Source organism: Cryptomeria japonica, chromosome 7 (genome assembly GCF_030272615.1).
Source record: "Cryptomeria japonica chromosome 7, Sugi_1.0, whole genome shotgun sequence".
NCBI classification, from domain to species: domain Eukaryota; kingdom Viridiplantae; phylum Streptophyta; class Pinopsida; order Cupressales; family Cupressaceae; genus Cryptomeria; species Cryptomeria japonica.
In genome coordinates, this window is record NC_081411.1 from 272762866 (window position 1) to 272779858 (window position 16993).

Genomic DNA, 16993 nt, shown 5'->3' on the forward strand with positions numbered 1-16993 from the left:
AAACCCTGCCGACTGTCTCTCAAAATAAATTATTATTAGAACCACTGAAACTTTTACGTTTCTGTATGGCGCACTTTCAGCAGGAATCTTTGCACATTGATGTAATAGAAATGCAATTAAACTTAAAAGGTAGAGCAATAACCCATTTGAATTGCAGAAGCCTTTTTCTTACTAATTTTCCGAAGTCGGTTTCCTTAATACATTTTACTTGGTTCTGTTTGGTCATTGGGCCAAAAATAATTTTCTTTGTAAACATGAATCATAGAGAGTTTACTTTTATATAAATTATCTGAGAAATACACCTTACCTTGCTACATGCCGTACTATCGCTGCAATTTTTTTAAATAATGCTGCTCAAACGAACAAAACTATTCCTAGATGTTTAAGAAGAAAGCAAACGTAGTTTAGATATTGGTTTTGGTATTTTTACTAGCTATTATTAAACAGTAATAAAATGGCAGCATGAATATATGTATTAGTTGCATATTAACGTCGAAGAATACCAATTCAGTAATTATTGAGGAGAAATATTAACTATTTGCTAGTGAGTTTTCTAATTTGATAAGTTGGTTAATTTTTCAGAATATGTATCATATCTGTCGATTCCTTTAAAAAATGAACAGAAGATGTCGCTTTCAGTTTTTGTCTCTACCCACCATCAGATTGGTATCACAGCTTGCTTAACAAAGTGAAAACTGAAGAAGAGATTCCAAGAAGATTATGGGAGATCCCAAATTTGAATATATCCACAATATTCATTGAAGCCATCAGTACAAACAAAAGGGAAAATTGGTACTAAATCGTAATGTCTAAAGAAGCCATATGAAGCGCAAGGAAAGAGTTCGTGTGAAGGAAGTGAACATAGTTGGGTAAATTCTACCACCAAGCTAACGAAAATTGCGAGATCACAATAAATTTTAAACAATCATAGACAATTGGAAATTTTGGTCATATAAAAATGAAAAAATGTTAAATCTATTGAACCTACATATCTAGAAATAAGAAATTGGGGGACATGATCAAAAGAGCAAACTCGCACATCAATGAGTGAAGCCATTTCACCATTGCACATTTTCAATAAAAAGGAGTAAAAATTTATCCAAAATAGACAAGAAATAGAGCTAAAGGAGGGAAACCGCCCAACAAAGTAAAACTACAAAGACTTATAATGATCAATAAGTTGATCCAGCACCTAAGACAACTTCAAAGAGAGTTGCCCCTATCCTTAATAGACTAGGCCTACATAAAGTCAAAAGCCCATTTAGCAAGACAGTCAGCCACACCATTCTATTCCTTGGGAATATGAGAGAAAGCGACTGACTCAAGGAAGTCACAAAACAAAAGAATCTGACAAATAATCATCAGAAGCTACCAACTAACACCCTCAAAGTTCTGTTGGCTCGGTAAAGACACCACAATCTAGGAATCATATTCAACAATTATCAGTTGCCACCAAAGAGAATAACAATGCTCCACCACTGTCAAAATAGTCAAAGCGTCCATATAATTGTTTGTATGAAAACCCTTGTCGATAGAAAAAAGAAATTGGACCTGTCTGGAACTATCTCACCCCACACCATCAATATCAGCATGTCCCAAGAACAAGATTACGATACCAATTTTTGAAAACCTGTCTATCCCTCATCATGCCAAGAATAGGATTATTCCCCTAAAGAGGAAAATTAAAATGGCTACAAATATGAATCTCTCGAAGAGAAGAGCCTCAAACCAGGTCACACTTAGTCGAAACAATCTACTAAAGAGGATGAAGAATTTTCCACCACACATGTTGAACAACTAACATAGCATCTTCGAAAATCCGACGATTCCTCTCCAACCAAATGTGCCAGATAATAAAGGAGCGCCCTAAAGACTAGGAAACTTGAAGAAACAAGGTTTGAACAAGAGCCTGATCCTAACAAGCCCAAAATTTAACAAGGGAAGAAACATGCCAACAAGGGCGCTTCCAACAATTCCACCAGAAGTACCAAATCCTCCAAGAGAAAGAGCACTAAAAGAAAAGATGTGAGGTAGTTTCTTCACTATTACAACAAAGAACACACATAGAAGGACCACAAAAAGCCCTCTTGCGGAATTATCCTAGGTAAGACACCAATTTTGAACCACCAGCCACATAAAGAAGTTGCATTTTGGCCAAGAAAATCTATTCCACACATGCTTTCACCAAGGCACCTCATCACCACCATAAATTTAAAGGATGAACTTCGTGCATCCTGCCACAACATAATATTTCCCAGAAGAATCATTACCCCAAGCTAAAATATTTGTACCGGCCAAGGAGTTGCACTCTCGAGAGGCAAGAATATGAGCCAATTCTCGATGAGATTACCTGGAACATCCAGGTGACCACTCACTAAGATCCTTCCATCTATAACCAATAGCGAGCCCAAAATTTTGAATAGTTTTGTAATATCCAATTGTAGTCCAACCAGTACCCATGATGATATCATAAAGAGGCTACAAATGAGGATACATCAAAAGAATGTGGGGATGACCATCCAAAGAGTCCAACCAGAAAAGAGCCTTTGACCCTTTATTACAAATCCAAAAGAGCCCATTTTTAATAAGATGATCATTTTTTAATTCAAGAAGCTCAGGTTTCCCACCACCCCATTAATTTGATGTTGTTAGCCTTTTATTAATTTTCCATGCCAAAATTTCAATTTGATGGTTTAAAAAGAATTTTATTTTGGATTTATATAAAAAGATTTTAGAAATTATGATTTTATAGATTGGGTTTTCACCCTTCGAGGGAACTTGTGCCCTGCCTTTTAAGGTGTGTGTTAAATTTAAAATTAATAAAGATTATAATCTTTAAAACCATTGAAAGCCTTCAAAGATCCATAGGGTAGCTAATATTAGAATGACAAGTGAATTTCTGAATGTTACAATTTGAAAGGTGGATCGAAACCCCATTACCATCTTGCAAACTCGCAACCAAGTTGAACTTGTAAGAGGTAGTAACATTTTTATTTAACTTATGAAAATTAGAAATTTACAATTATTGAACATTGCAAATTATAAAATTGATGTAATGGATTTTAAATTTAATTATGTAAAATTGCTAATCTATTGTATAAATGTTTTAAAAGATTTTTTTTTCTTAAAATATAAGATATGAAGTGTGAGCTCCAAAAGCAAAGAATGAGCTAGTTCTGTCACATTAGAATGCATGAACATTTGTCAAAAACTTTATTAATGTTGGAAATGATCACAACTACCTCCCCACCTAACCTATATGTCTCAAATCTTTCATATACACATCATAACTCTTGGCATCAAAGGCAAACAATGAAGGCAAATATTGGCAATATTTGGTTTGGTATCATTCAACATATCAATTGTCCTAGCTATAGATTTTACACAGATTGTGGGTGATAAGAAAAAAATTATTTTATTGTAATCTCTTTGAGCATATATGCTTAACATTCCTTATAATGTTTAAAATTTGTATTTTGTAATTACCTCTTCTAGGAATCTAGCTCCACATAACTGTTGGAAGTTTAGTAAGTAAGAAAATGATAAATTTAGTGGATTATGTAATGCCTACTTGAATGAGTTGAAGCATAGATAATGGACAAGAAATGCTGCAATATTTTGATTGAATTAATGTAAGTTTTTGTTTTCATATATGCTCCTCCTATTTCCAACAAATGTTATCAAATTAAGGAGATTAGGGCAAAGTGCTAATTTCGACTCTTGTAGTACTATCAATCAGAAAGAAGCTAGAGTTGTCTTTTTTGAAGATACAGGAGTTAGAAGGCTATCCTCCCCAAAGAGAAGTGTTGATGTTTTAAAACATTGATTGTTATTTTCAATATACACGAAGGAAGAATTGCTCAAGTGTCCGGTGTTTGAAAGGAGCTATCGGTCAAGAAAATTCGTTGTTTGAGATTTATAGAAAAGATTGGTTATTATCATTGTCAAAAGGAAAGGGGGTTTAGGAGACCACCAGTTTAGATCTAAGGAGGGTGAGTTGAAACTCATCAAAATATTGCATCATTGACTATAGAGATGGCGTTCTCAGCAATATGGAAAATAAAAAGATTGGTTACTATCATTGTCAAAAGGAAAGGGGGTTTAGGAGACCACCAGTTTAGATCTAAGGAGGGTGAGTTGAAACTCATCGAAATATTGCATCATTGACTATAGAGATGGAGTTCTCAACAACATGGAAAATAAATTGTAGAAGTTTTCTAATCATAAGAAAAAATCTATGTGTAGATGATCGTTGAAAAGGAAAGTTCAATGGAAGAGGTCAAATTTATTGATAGGAATTCACAATTTTTGAAGTAAATGTTTGAAGACACAACCACCTATGCAATAGGAGGAGCCATAGATAGTGGGACATTAAAGATTTTAAACTAGTTGCAACTGATCAAGGAGGTTTCACAACCTTAGACTAAAGAGAGAAAGATTCAAAGGAGCATTTTGTAATTTGACATAAGTCTAATTGCTAGATGAAAAAGGAGTTTTCTATTGTGGGTGAAGTTGCATGTGACAAGGAAGGCATGTGAGGAAAGACAAAAGATAAGGTGCAGCCACAGTCTAAATTGATGGTGATTGAGCAAAAAAAATAGAAATCTAGGAGAAAGGCCCGAAGCCTTGTATGAAGTTTTCCTATTTTTGACAATTCAAGAGCTAAGGGCTTAATAATTATGTAGGAAGGTTTTGAAGAAGATGAAGCGGCGTCATGTAATAAGCCAAGAGTATGCAATGTGCACACCAGTGAGAAGAAATGCCAAATATTAGTGGTAGGTTGGTAGTACTAAGGTCAAAGGAGAGTCTACAATACTATTGGGGCCTCATTAGCAAAGGGAAGGAATGTCATCGCATTGACTGCAAGTTTAGAGAATGAAGGGAGCCATAGCTATAGGGAAAGGTACTACCATAGTGGTCCATTGCAATCTTTGAATTCTGAAAGAAATCAAGTTAAGGTTTGAGGAGGTCTCTTATTTAAGATTAGTAAAAGTTGCCAATGTGTGTAGCGATTTTTCAATGTTGATTGTAAGGTGAGTCGTTGAACTGAAGTTTAGAAGTGTTCTTAGTTATTGAGAATGAAGTTTATTTCTTGTGAAAGAAAGGTCATTCACTATTGTTTATTGATCTTAATAATTTTGAAAATTGTTTATATTAAGTAGAAGTCCTTATCTGTAGTATTTAGACGAAGTCGTAATATGTTTTGTTTTTGTCTTTGTTGTCCATTTTGAAGTTGATTTTGTAGAACATGCAAGGTTTGAGGAGATTGGATGTATATCCCTAGGTTGAGAGTGAGAATAAAAAATTGTGTAGAAGAGTATTGTTAAAGTTTGCAATAAAAATTTAGCAAGAAGAGTTGATAAAGCACATAAAAAAATCAAAGGAGGATAGGTGTATAAGATTGGGAAAGCCACCTTATATTGTCAATAGATGAAGAAATATTATAGTTGAATGTCATAGCTTTTTGTTTTTAATGTAAGAAATATTTGAGGCCAATAGAGACTATTAAAACTAGGATCCTCGAGCACCTGCAATATGACTCTATGGGAGGTGTTAAAAAAATAAGTGTCTCACACCTGAACCAATGATGGATTGGCTACCAAAAGAACCAGATCTCGTGGTTAGAGCATCCCAATAGCATCATGGGATTTCCCAGTTTTGATCTCGAGAATATGAAGATTTTATATGCCAAAGAATTAGTAAAAGAAGTGAAGAAAGAAATTCAAATTGGTAGTTACTATTAAGGGGCAGTGTTGGAAATAATCACAAATACCTCCCCATCTAACCTATCTTGTCTCAAATCCTCCGTATACACATTATATCTCTTTGCATTGAAGGCAGACAAGGAACGTAGATTTTAGCAAGATTTGACTTGATATCATTCAACCTATCAATTGTTCCAGCTACAAATTTTACATGGATTGTGGGTGATAAGAAAATTATATAATTTTATTCTATTCTCTTTGATCACATGTGCTTAACATTCTATATTATGTTTAAAAATCTATATTTTGTAGGTACTCTCTTCTAAGAGTCTAGCTCCACAGGGCTATTGGAAGTTTAGTGTGTAAGGAAATGATAAATTCAATGGATTATATAATGTTTGTTTGAATGAGTTGAAGATCAGTTAATGGAAAGACAATGTTGTAATGTTTTCTTTTTATTAATGTAATTTCTATTTCCATATCTACTCCTCTTATTTCCAACAATTAATTGAAGGGATCCTTGGAGGAAAAAGAATAATTTGAAAAGTGCATGAGTCTTATGATCTACATTTACCCATGATATTTTAGATGAAATGTAATAAAGGAATAGATTATGAAAGGACAAGTGAAAGTGACCTTTCACAATTTAATTTCATTTTTTGTTCTTTTGAAAAATGTAAAGATAACTCATGAGTAATCTCAACAAGCTCATAGACATCAACAAGGTAATTTCAGGCATTAATTTTTTTTTTGTGATTACTATATCATCATTCTTGTTTGTTTGCCTGGGTGATTTTTGGCCTATATAGGATACCTGCATGCTCATATGAGGTAGCTTTAAACATTTCAGTTGTTATGTTTGGTCCTCTCGATTTGCATTCTTTTATCTTCCAATACTATTATCTCCATATTTTAATTGCTACACATTCGTTATAAATTTGTTCCCAATTCCTTAAAATATTCTACAATTAACTTTTTCGCTTCCATGACTAACTATCCCACAATCTTCAAGTTTCTCTTTAGAAGCACAATTAATCTATCTTTGATAATTCTAGGTATGATACATCTTGTTCGAGCTTGGATACAAGTGAACACAATATACATAGGGAAAAAACATATAAATATTAAGATCCTTCAATTTGAATTGATTCTTTTCTATTACTTTCTTGATACAAACATTAGAAATGTTTAGAATAGAAAAATATTCAATAAACTATATATTTGTTGAGCACATGATCACAGTGCTCACAGTTAATGAAAAGAGCATTACAATTTCCCCTTTAGATAGAAGTCTTTGAAAATTTTCAATAAATTTGATTACATAAAAAAAAACTCATTAACAAATATTTAATAATTTCCACATTTAAAAACTACTGTACTAGATATTCACTAGTTTGAGAGAGATTGCACACTCCAACAGATTCAAGGCATACAGTGCACACTAAAGCTGACTCCCCTCGTCCTTGGTGTTAATATGGTCTACTGCTTGGGTTAGTTTGGAAGAATCATTTCCCAAGGCTTCACTTGGCTCTCTTTTATAAGTATACAAGCAAGACATTGTCAAGAAAAGCAAACAGTTCATGATACTCAGCACAGCTAACAAGGCATAAAAGTAATCGAGTCGTGAGGCATTCAGGTTATCCAGTATCCAACTTTTGTGTCCATTTCTTCCAGTAATATTTGTTACAACTGTTAGAATACCACTGCTGAGAAAAGAGCCAAGTCCTTGAGAGGCTGCATACATTGCATTTCCCAAACTTCGCATACTATCTGGAGCTTGGTCATAAAAGAATTCCAGTTTACCCACTTCCACCATGGCTTCTGCTATTCCCATTACTGCTAACTGTGGAATAAGAGTGGCGAAAGTTAGAGGAACAATTGCATTCATATCATGTGCAATTCCATGGCTTTTAATTACATTTAGCCTTATAACTTCGGCTACAGCTGCCACTACCATAGCAATGGCCTGGAGTACGATACCCACACCTATTCTCTGTAGTATAGTTATGCCTCGTGGGTTTCCTGTGAATTTTCTGGAAAAAGGTATTATAAAGCGATCATAGATAACTATGGTTAAAAGCATTGGTATTTGAAGAAAAACACCAATACTGCCAGAAGGAATTTGAAATTTAGAGCCCATATGCCTATCCATTGTCATTGCCTGCTTGATGAAGAGAGTTGCCGCTTGTCCTAATATTGTACTGGGAAATATGACTGTCAGCCAAATGGTAAGAACTCTCATCACAAGCTTTGTCTCCTCTACATCTGTCACAGAGCAGGGTTTTGAATGTCTCGAATTTAAGATTGCTGCTTTATCAAAGATCCTGCCATGCATAAATCTAACCATCATTTAGCTGTCCAAATGCCTTTTCTCTTATATGATAAAATCTTACAGTACAATTTTACGAACCTGAGAGTTTTAGTGTGACCAATTGGGTACCGGCCTTGGCTAATGTATTCTTTTGAATCCACCTCATGAAGACAAGTTGCATCTGTAGGAACCTGCATTTTCCTATTTTGAATCATCCTAACAATTACTTTCGCAACTCGCTTCAGCGGGCTGCCTGCAACAGCTTTGTATCTATAAATTGGAGATCCTATGATGAATACAACGTAGGCTATTATTATCAATCCTGTGATAATTCCGTAGCTCACTCCCCAACTGATGTTGTCTTGAATATACACAATGAATGTCTGACCAAATAGACTTCCAAAGAATACTATAAAAACCCACCAGTTGAAAAATGAGTTCTTGTATATTTTTTCCTTTGGATGAAGATCATCGAACTGATCCGCACCAAAGGTAGAGATATTTGGTCTAGTTCCTCCTTGACCCAGAGCAAGAAGATATAATGCAAAATAGAAAATCCCAACTTGCAGAGAAGAAGCCTTTTTACATCCTTCATTTGATGGGCACTCTGGTGGTTTCAAAGACTTCAAAGATACTGCTAGGGTCATAATCCCCATTCCCTGCACCAAAAAATGAATCTCAAAATCCCCAATAGAATAAATTGTACGTGTTATTGTCCATGCACTATGCTGAATAAAGCCAGTGAAGATTTACTTGTGAACATTGTGGCTAATAAACCACTTGGGCTCTTCACTTCACTCCCTACTTTAAATACATTGATCACAGTACACCAAGCATTTAAACTCTGCCAATTAATACTATTAATATTTAACCATATTGGAGAAAACTCATAATCAGTAATTACCAATATATATATACATGAAGAGGCTAAAAATGTCCGGAAGCGTCCCAAGTATGTATCAGCAATGTATGCTCCAAGCAAGGGCGTAAGAGAAAGTGTGCCAACCCAGTTGTTGACATTATTGGAGGAAGAAACGGTGCCTTCATGCAGCTTGGTGGTCAAATAAACCACTAAATTTGCCCAAACGCCCGCAAAAGCCAATCTTTCAACAAGTTCATAGCCTATACACACAAAATTAGAGACCCAATAAGAAGCCAGTAATCCGTTGAGAAAAATTATGACATAAACAACAAAAAGCTCAAGGTGGGGAAGTTATAATACCTATAATTAGAGAGCAAGCTCTCCACCCTCCAGTCTTTGCTCTTACATTAGATCTTCCTTTAAAATCAACAGAGCCATCACAAACAAATTCTTCCATTTCATTATCCATAAGCAGCTTCTATCGGATGGCACGTACAATTGATGAGACTAGACAGTACGATGCCTCCCCTTTTAATTGGCTTTCAGAAGTGGAGGTTAATTTCGAGATTTGGAAGGTGAAAATTCATTTAGGAGAGTTTGCAATATACATTCCAGAAATTTGAGCCACTTGATTCAATTCCTTTTTAAAAATTGCATTCCATAATCGGTGTGATGTAAGATTCGAGATTCAACAACTACTACCTACAATAATTTGAATTGCCTGAAACGAATACATGAATTTGTGTTCTCTTGGACAGAATATAAAATGAAACTTTAAAATTCATGAATGACAAATTTGGTAAAAGTAGATGAATTTTCTTTTAAATCGATTATTATAGATTATTTCAGTTTGTCATCCGATGTGTAGTTAGCAGATTAGGACAGCATTATTATCAGGATGAATCAAATAACTAAAATTGTTCTTCAATTCTGCTTGACAGACTTAAATTAATAGGATATTTGCTCTGGTCGAGATAAGCATGCAAGATATAATATAGTATGAAAACCCTGCCGACTGTCTCTCAAAGTAAAGTTTTATTGTACGCCGCGCTTTGTGGAGGAATCCATGGAGTTTGATGTAATAGAAATATAATAAAACTGACAAGTGAAATCGACTCCTCAACTAACGAATATGGCATTTTATTTTTCCTGTGGCCCATAAATAATGAAAGTGTAAATGGCAGAAATCTTTTTTTAATAATTTTCTATAGGGGAAGAGCACCAATAGTTAACATAGTTCTAATACCTGCACATTTATTGTCATATTGACCCCAATAGCCGTCATAGTGAAAATACCATTAATAAATTTGTTTTGTCCCAATAGCCAATCATTTTTGGTAATTTTTTGTTCATAATGGGTCCATTTGTGCACCACTATTGGAACATTTGTGCAAAACTATTGGAACATTTGTCAACAAATACTGACGATTTTGAGTGGACGGTTACTGGAACATCTTTAGGTAGCTATCAAGCGACACTTTGAAATGCATACTTTTTGACCTTTGTGTGCACTAATCCCACAACGTGCATCGTTACTACCTAGAAGCCAGATTAATAGCTATAAGTAATTAAGTCGTATATGAAGGCAATTAAAAAAAAAAATCAAAATCCGATGTACCTTTTAAAATCTGTGGATGAGCAGAGTTAGCTATGATGGCTACTGGTGCTCTTCTCCTAGTTATATACATTATTAATTGTCTGCTAGTTGTTGTGTATGTGTATTTCTTTAGATATGATGTGTAAGCATTGAAATTGAATATGTTGATTTTCATTAGCGTTTTATTTTCTTTATTACTTGTCGACCAAGAAGCACCAATAGCTGTTTAAACAAATGTATATGCGGTCTTTTGAAATTGGATAACAATTATGTGTAGTAATACATATATTGGTCATCTTGTCTATAAGCAATAACTATTTGGGTAGTATTTGTATATTTGCTTTTCATTGTGATTTTAACTTATAATAATTTATCTAAAAAACTGTATTGCATTGTCTTTTCGTTTTGATTTTAATTTATTTATATATATGTAGTAAAATATAGCATTGTTTTAGATTATATTTCAATATTATGTCTTTGTGTTTGTAAGAGTTATTTTAATGGAGTGTTTGATTTATGATGGTATGAATATTGTCTATTAGATATTTGGTAGTATCTATAGATATTATTTACTTGTCAAAATTTAATGGGTGTGTCAATTTAAGAATTTTTTTATAGTTCTATAAGAAAGAAATGTGATGAAAGTATTTTATCTTATTAATATTGATGACTATTTTCAAAGATGCTCAATGATGGAAATAATCATTATTATTAAGGACTAATTAATTATGCCCTTTTTAAGCTATGCATTATTCTACATTAATATCGTGAATGTAATAGTTTAGCATTTAGTGTTTTTAGGTAGGAATCTCAAATTTAGGTATAATTTATTGAGCTTTTTTTTTTCAATTCAACAATTAGAAATTACATTATAGATCATTCAAAGAATTTATGTATTTCTTTCTAGTTTAAATATAAAGTTGTGTTTATTAGTGTTTATTGAGAAATGTCATAAAAATAAAACTAAAATGGTGATGTTGTACTTTGTGACCACATCACTTATAAGGTTATTCATGGGTGTTTTAGTCTAATTTAAAATTGATTAATCACATATTTTCTATAATGAAGGTTGGGATAAGCTTGATTTAAGAGTATTCTACTTGTGCATGAATATTCTTTTAGGAAAGACATTTTTTTCTATACATAATAGAGTTCTACCTTGAAAAGTGTGGTGTCAATTAATTACACTATATTGTACCAATTGATGGATAACAAATTTATAGATAGCATCACAAAGTTGTTGCACCTTAAATTCTGATAGTGTCAAGTTAATATATAGATGAACATTTTGACCCCCCCTCAACATTGGTTGGTTGAAGTTGAACTTTGATGGCTTGTCCAAAGGAAACCCAAGTCAGGTGGGTGCGGGTGGTGTCATTCGTAGTCACAGAGATAATTTTGTTGTAGCCTATGTTGACAACTTGGGCACACAAACGTCAAGTTTTGTGGAGGTGGCAACTGTTTACTAAGGCCTCCTTATTATCAATAAAATAGTGTACAATCAAATCATAATAGAAGGTGATTCAAGAAACACTATCCTCTTTCTCAAGAATGAAGCTACTCTAAACTGGAAGTGAGAAGACCTTGTGGCCAAGTGTAAGACCCTCATGCAAAGAATTAGTCACATCCACCTTGGTCACACTAAGAGAGAAGGAAACAAAGTTGTAAAGAAGATGGCCTCTTTAGGACCGTTTTCCAAGAATTTAAATGTTTGGAGGAAGATTTGTGATATTATGGATTTAGTTTGTGTGGCTATCTCTAAGGACATAAATTTTAGTGACATGGTATAATATAAAAACTGCCTTTTTCATTTTTATCACTACTCTTTTGGCTAGTCATTTTCTACTCTGGTGGTGGACATCCTTTTCGAGAAGCACTGTCATTTTTTCATTTTATAGCAAGTTCTATTTTGCTAAAACTATTGGATTTTGCACTACCAACTTCTTTTTTCCTCTAAAGGTATTTGTGATACTGATGGGAGGAGATTTAATACAAATAAAACCTGATTTGTGTGAATAATTCAAGAACAATATAAATCTATGGTAGAAAGTTGTAAGATGGAACCTAGACAATTATGTTGAAGGCATTTGGGGTTTCAACTTAGACCTTTCAAAGAATTTTTCCTAGTCTTGGCAAAAGGGGTAGGTGAAGATTGGAAAGATCACCTTCAAAGTCACTCCAGAAGTGATTGGCACCACTACTCGACTTTTATAGGATGGGATAACCCTCCCTAAGAAGCTAAAGCTGTCTTACAAAGAGGAATTCAAGCAATTCTTCAAGTCAAGTGAAGTTGTTTCTACATTACAAAGTGGGTATAACTAGAAAGAGCTTCTCAATATACAAAAGGATGCAACCCTATTGTTGATGAAATTCTTCACCTTGGATGGTCATTTCAAAATATTTCACACCCATATTTTCCCAATGTTAAATCACCTAAGATATGGTATTCAGATAAATTCTTTGATTGGGTTTGTTTCTCATTATCTCAATCTATTGCAAGAGATAAGGGTAAATTTCCCCCCCCCCTTCAACAGGGTTTGATTCTTAGACTATATAAATTTCACCTTCTTTATTCCTTCCCAGTGTGTCCATGCCAAATCCCCCTGACCCCCTACTATAACCAAATTTATTAATTCAACTTTTTGGTACCACAATGAGGGAGCCCAACCTTATTGTTGGATCCTCTTCTAAACCTACTATTTTCCCCACTCACTTTAACCCCATTAGAGAAGTGAAGAAGTCCTCTCCTAGTCCACCTCTTAAGAATGTGGAGGTCCTAGAGTCAAATGAACATGACGAGGTTGAGGATTCTTAATCCTGCAATGATTCAGAATCTAACTAGTTCATTGTGGCTTCCAAGGAGGTTTCCCCCTTTTCCACTAATTAGCTGACTCATGAGTCTAGGGATATTTCCATTAACTTAGAGTCTAAGATTTTAAAGCAGGAGAAGAATGTTGAGAGGTGGGACTTGGTGATCAAATAGCTCTTATTACAATTCAACATGGCTATCAAGAAGATTAATAGACTTGAGGGTGGGGCAAGGGTATATAAATGGGTCAAGGAAGAGAAGGATGATCACATGTGGGAACCGACAAGAAATATGGCTGAGAAGTTGGAGAATTGGGACAAAATCAAGAGGATTGTAAAAGAGCTCACTGAGAAGATGCTGCAAAAAGATGAAAAAAAAATTGTTTTGGAATTAAGGGTAAACCAGGATATACTTCAACGCAAAAAACAAGGAAATGTATAAGCGAATCTAGGAGATAGTTTTGAATAATTCGTCTTCTCTAAAAGCTATACAGGAAGAAATTGACTGTAGGAAAGCCAAACACAGAAGACATATTTGTCCCCCTTTTCTTCAATGGACCCCCCTACATTCGTAGTCAAGCACACCTATAAATTTGGCACTCCAAACTTTACAAAGGACAATAATAAAAAATATCCTTTTTTGATAATTTTTCAATTTTATATAAGGATTGGTAAGAAGGCAACACCTGGCCAATAGTCCATATCTTCATGGTTTTGGTGTTTAGCTGGTATTGTTTTGGATTTTGTTTCTAGTTCTATCTCTGGTTGTAGTTTAGTGCTTGGTGGTTCTTTATTGTTTCATCTTTTTATTTTTTCTTTAGCTAGATGTGCACTTCTCATGCACCCTAGATGGTTGTTTTTTGTGGTTATGTAATGGTATAGAATAGCCCACTTTTTATTAGTTATTACATCATGCCCAAAATGCAAATAGCATTAGTTATGTTTAAAAATATTTAAAAATTAATTTCAACTACCCTACTTAGAGAAGCCACCAATCAACTATCAATCATATTTATAGTTGACCAACCATTGTATCATGATGATAGCATTGATAGGTGTTGAGTATTGATTAGGAAGGATGAAATGAGATTATATGATGATAGTAGTTAAGTGTAGATTCACCTAATATTCATGACTACACTTGGTGATGAAGATTAGAGGATCGTAAATTTGACAACGGAAAACATTTGTATGGATAAGATAATTTAAGTTATTTTGGAGAGATTGCTACCTAGTTATAGCTATATAAATGGTAGTTGGTACATAATAAAAGGATTTATAACAATCCAAAAAATATTTTGAAACATAAAAGGGTCCACATTATAGTAGCTATAGGATTTGAGCACTAAACTAAGTTTTGAATACTTTCTTGAAGAAGAGAAAAATCCAAAATATCCTTAATGGTGAGATTTATATTTTTTTGGTTGGATGTGTGTGGATTGCATGAGAAGTAGAGTAGACAAGAAAAATATAAATCTTGCAGTCTCAATAAGAAAATAATATGGAAGTTTTGTAGATGTAAATTGAGTAACAAGTGATAAGAAAAATATAGAATCATTATGGAAACCATGAAAGAATATAGGGATTGGGGAATACAAAGATAAATAAGGATATTTTATAGTGTATTCTCTAGGAAGAGGAGAAGCAAATAGATTAGGAAAAAGAAACAAAACATTCCAAAATGTAATAATAAAAGTGTTATTTAATGCTAGAAGCAGATGCATGGGGAGATACTAGTGAAGAATGTATTATTTGACTCTAAAGGATACTATAGTTAATAAAATGAGAAGACACTACCTATATGTGTTTGGAGAGAGAGAAATTTATTGTAAAAAGGCATACTTATTGACACTATTGATGGATAAGAGAATTCATAGTACCTTTTTTTATTTTTAAATGTTTTTTAAAAATTGAATCTCTATATCTATATTTTAAATATATTAATAAATAATGATGAAGATAATTATTTTAAAATGTGAATATGGTCTATAAATGTTTGTGTGTGATTCGGGTTTTTGTACTTGATAAACTAGTTTCTTATTTGTACCTTTGTAAGACATATATGTGTATATGTACATTTGTATTTTTATATTGTGTACAAGATCCTTGGAGTGATATATAGTTACTAATTTATAAGGTGTTGGCCTAGTGAGCTAGGATACTATGAATATGAGAAATTTATAGTAAAATATTTTATTCCATTCAAGTCTATTATAATTTCTCGTGACAACATAATCTTTTATTCTTTATGAGATCCTAGATAGAACTAATTTTGTGGATGTAAGTTGTATGTAACTACCACCAATATGTTATCAAAGATGGATACAACTTAGAGAAGAACTATAGATTTTTGGAGTGATGTTGAGTAAATTATAATATATTATTTCTTATTGTAGTGCTATTCTAAATTGTACACACCTTTAATCACGGTGTCCAATTTCACACTCTCCTAGTACTCATATTAGTATTTTCCATTCCTCTATGCATTATAAGACCTTTATTTTAATTAATTAACATTTAATTCATTTGTGAGTCTTATTCCACTTTAATATATCAACACTTTATTATCTAGGCCCTTATTTCTAGGTGTGCCCTTTATCTTTTATTTTCTTTATTTATCATATAGGATACCCTATTTTAAGTGTCAAGACATATTTCCCTTACGTAAACATTATATATTGTCACACAAACCTAAGTTTGGCATTAGAACCCTATTATCTCACATCCCTAGAAAGTTAGGTTGAACTATTGGGACTATGCTGATAAATGCATCCCAGCCCCATTCTTTTTCCCTTGAATATTGAGAGGATAACAAGGCTATTATATCCTATTCAAATCTATCTCACTAAAAAAATATGAAAACTCTAGGTCAACCGAAAGTTGATTTTATTATGAAATCCTAATATAAGGCATTTCTCTCAATTCATTTCATTAGATCATTATTGAATCTTATCATTATGATATCATTCTAATTGAAGAGGAACACTTTAAGAGAATATTTGATTCAAGGAGAAGAAAACTATATTGACGCATCTTCATTTATATTTTAAGTTATGATTTCATAATAGATTTTATGTAATTTATCATGTTATTGCATCAAGACATGGAGGAATTATCATAATGACATTTCTTCATCAATTGAATGTATAATCAATTGAGTCAATTACTTCAATTCAAGCATTTCCAATTTAATTAAAAAGGGTTGATTCCAAACTCAAGGTTTGACCTAGAAAAATTCCTATAAATAACCCAAACACTATTTTTGTCTTCTTGTGTGGAATTTAAAATTCCTAGTCAAGAAACAAAGATCTAGAGATAATTATCGGATTGAAATAGACAATTACCTAAAAACGAGATACAAAAAATCTCAACAAGGGCATTATGGGCATGCCTATCTAGGACCAAGGCACCTTGGACATCTTGGTCCCTAGAAAACCTTTTCATAATTCACAAGAAGCTAGTTCTAAGTCTCAAGAAGATGGATCTAGATATTTTTGTGTTGAATATAGAAGACCAAGGCACTCTAGGTGACCTTGTCTAGTGAATTCAGCTCCAAATTCTAGTCATAGGTGCACCTCTATATTTCCTATTCAATTTTATACTTATTGCAAACTTTCTATTTGTGCATCAATTTGTTACAATCCATTAATTTTTAATTTACATCATACTTAGATCATATATTGATATCATTTCAAATCCAATTACTTCCC

General features: G+C 33.2%; 1 protein-coding gene across 1 annotated transcript; it reads right to left on the reverse strand.

Annotated features, from left to right (window-relative positions):
- Positions 1-7146: 7146 nt before the first annotated feature.
- Positions 7147-9335, reverse strand: LOC131050188 (protein NRT1/ PTR FAMILY 5.3-like). Its single transcript, XM_057984375.2, has 4 exons — positions 9239-9335; positions 8921-9138; positions 8116-8675; positions 7147-8029 (listed from the first exon to the last, which is right to left on the reverse strand). Exons 1-4 carry the CDS (start codon positions 9333-9335, stop codon positions 7147-7149), a joined length of 1758 nt encoding a protein of 585 aa, XP_057840358.2.
- Positions 9336-16993: the final 7658 nt, after the last annotated feature.

Excerpts from the sequence above, each read along its gene's own strand:
- LOC131050188 (XM_057984375.2), bottom strand. The coding sequence starts at position 9,335 with ATGGAAGAATTTGTTTGTGATGGCTCTGTTGATTTTAAAGGAAGATCT. Across the intron at positions 9,139-9,238 it reads AGCTTGCTCTCTAATTATAG|GCTATGAACTTGTTGAAAGA; the intron begins GTATTATAACTT and ends TTGTGTGTATAG. Across the intron at positions 8,676-8,920 it reads CTTCATGTATATATATATTG|GGAATGGGGATTATGACCCT; the intron begins GTAATTACTGAT and ends TTTTTGGTGCAG.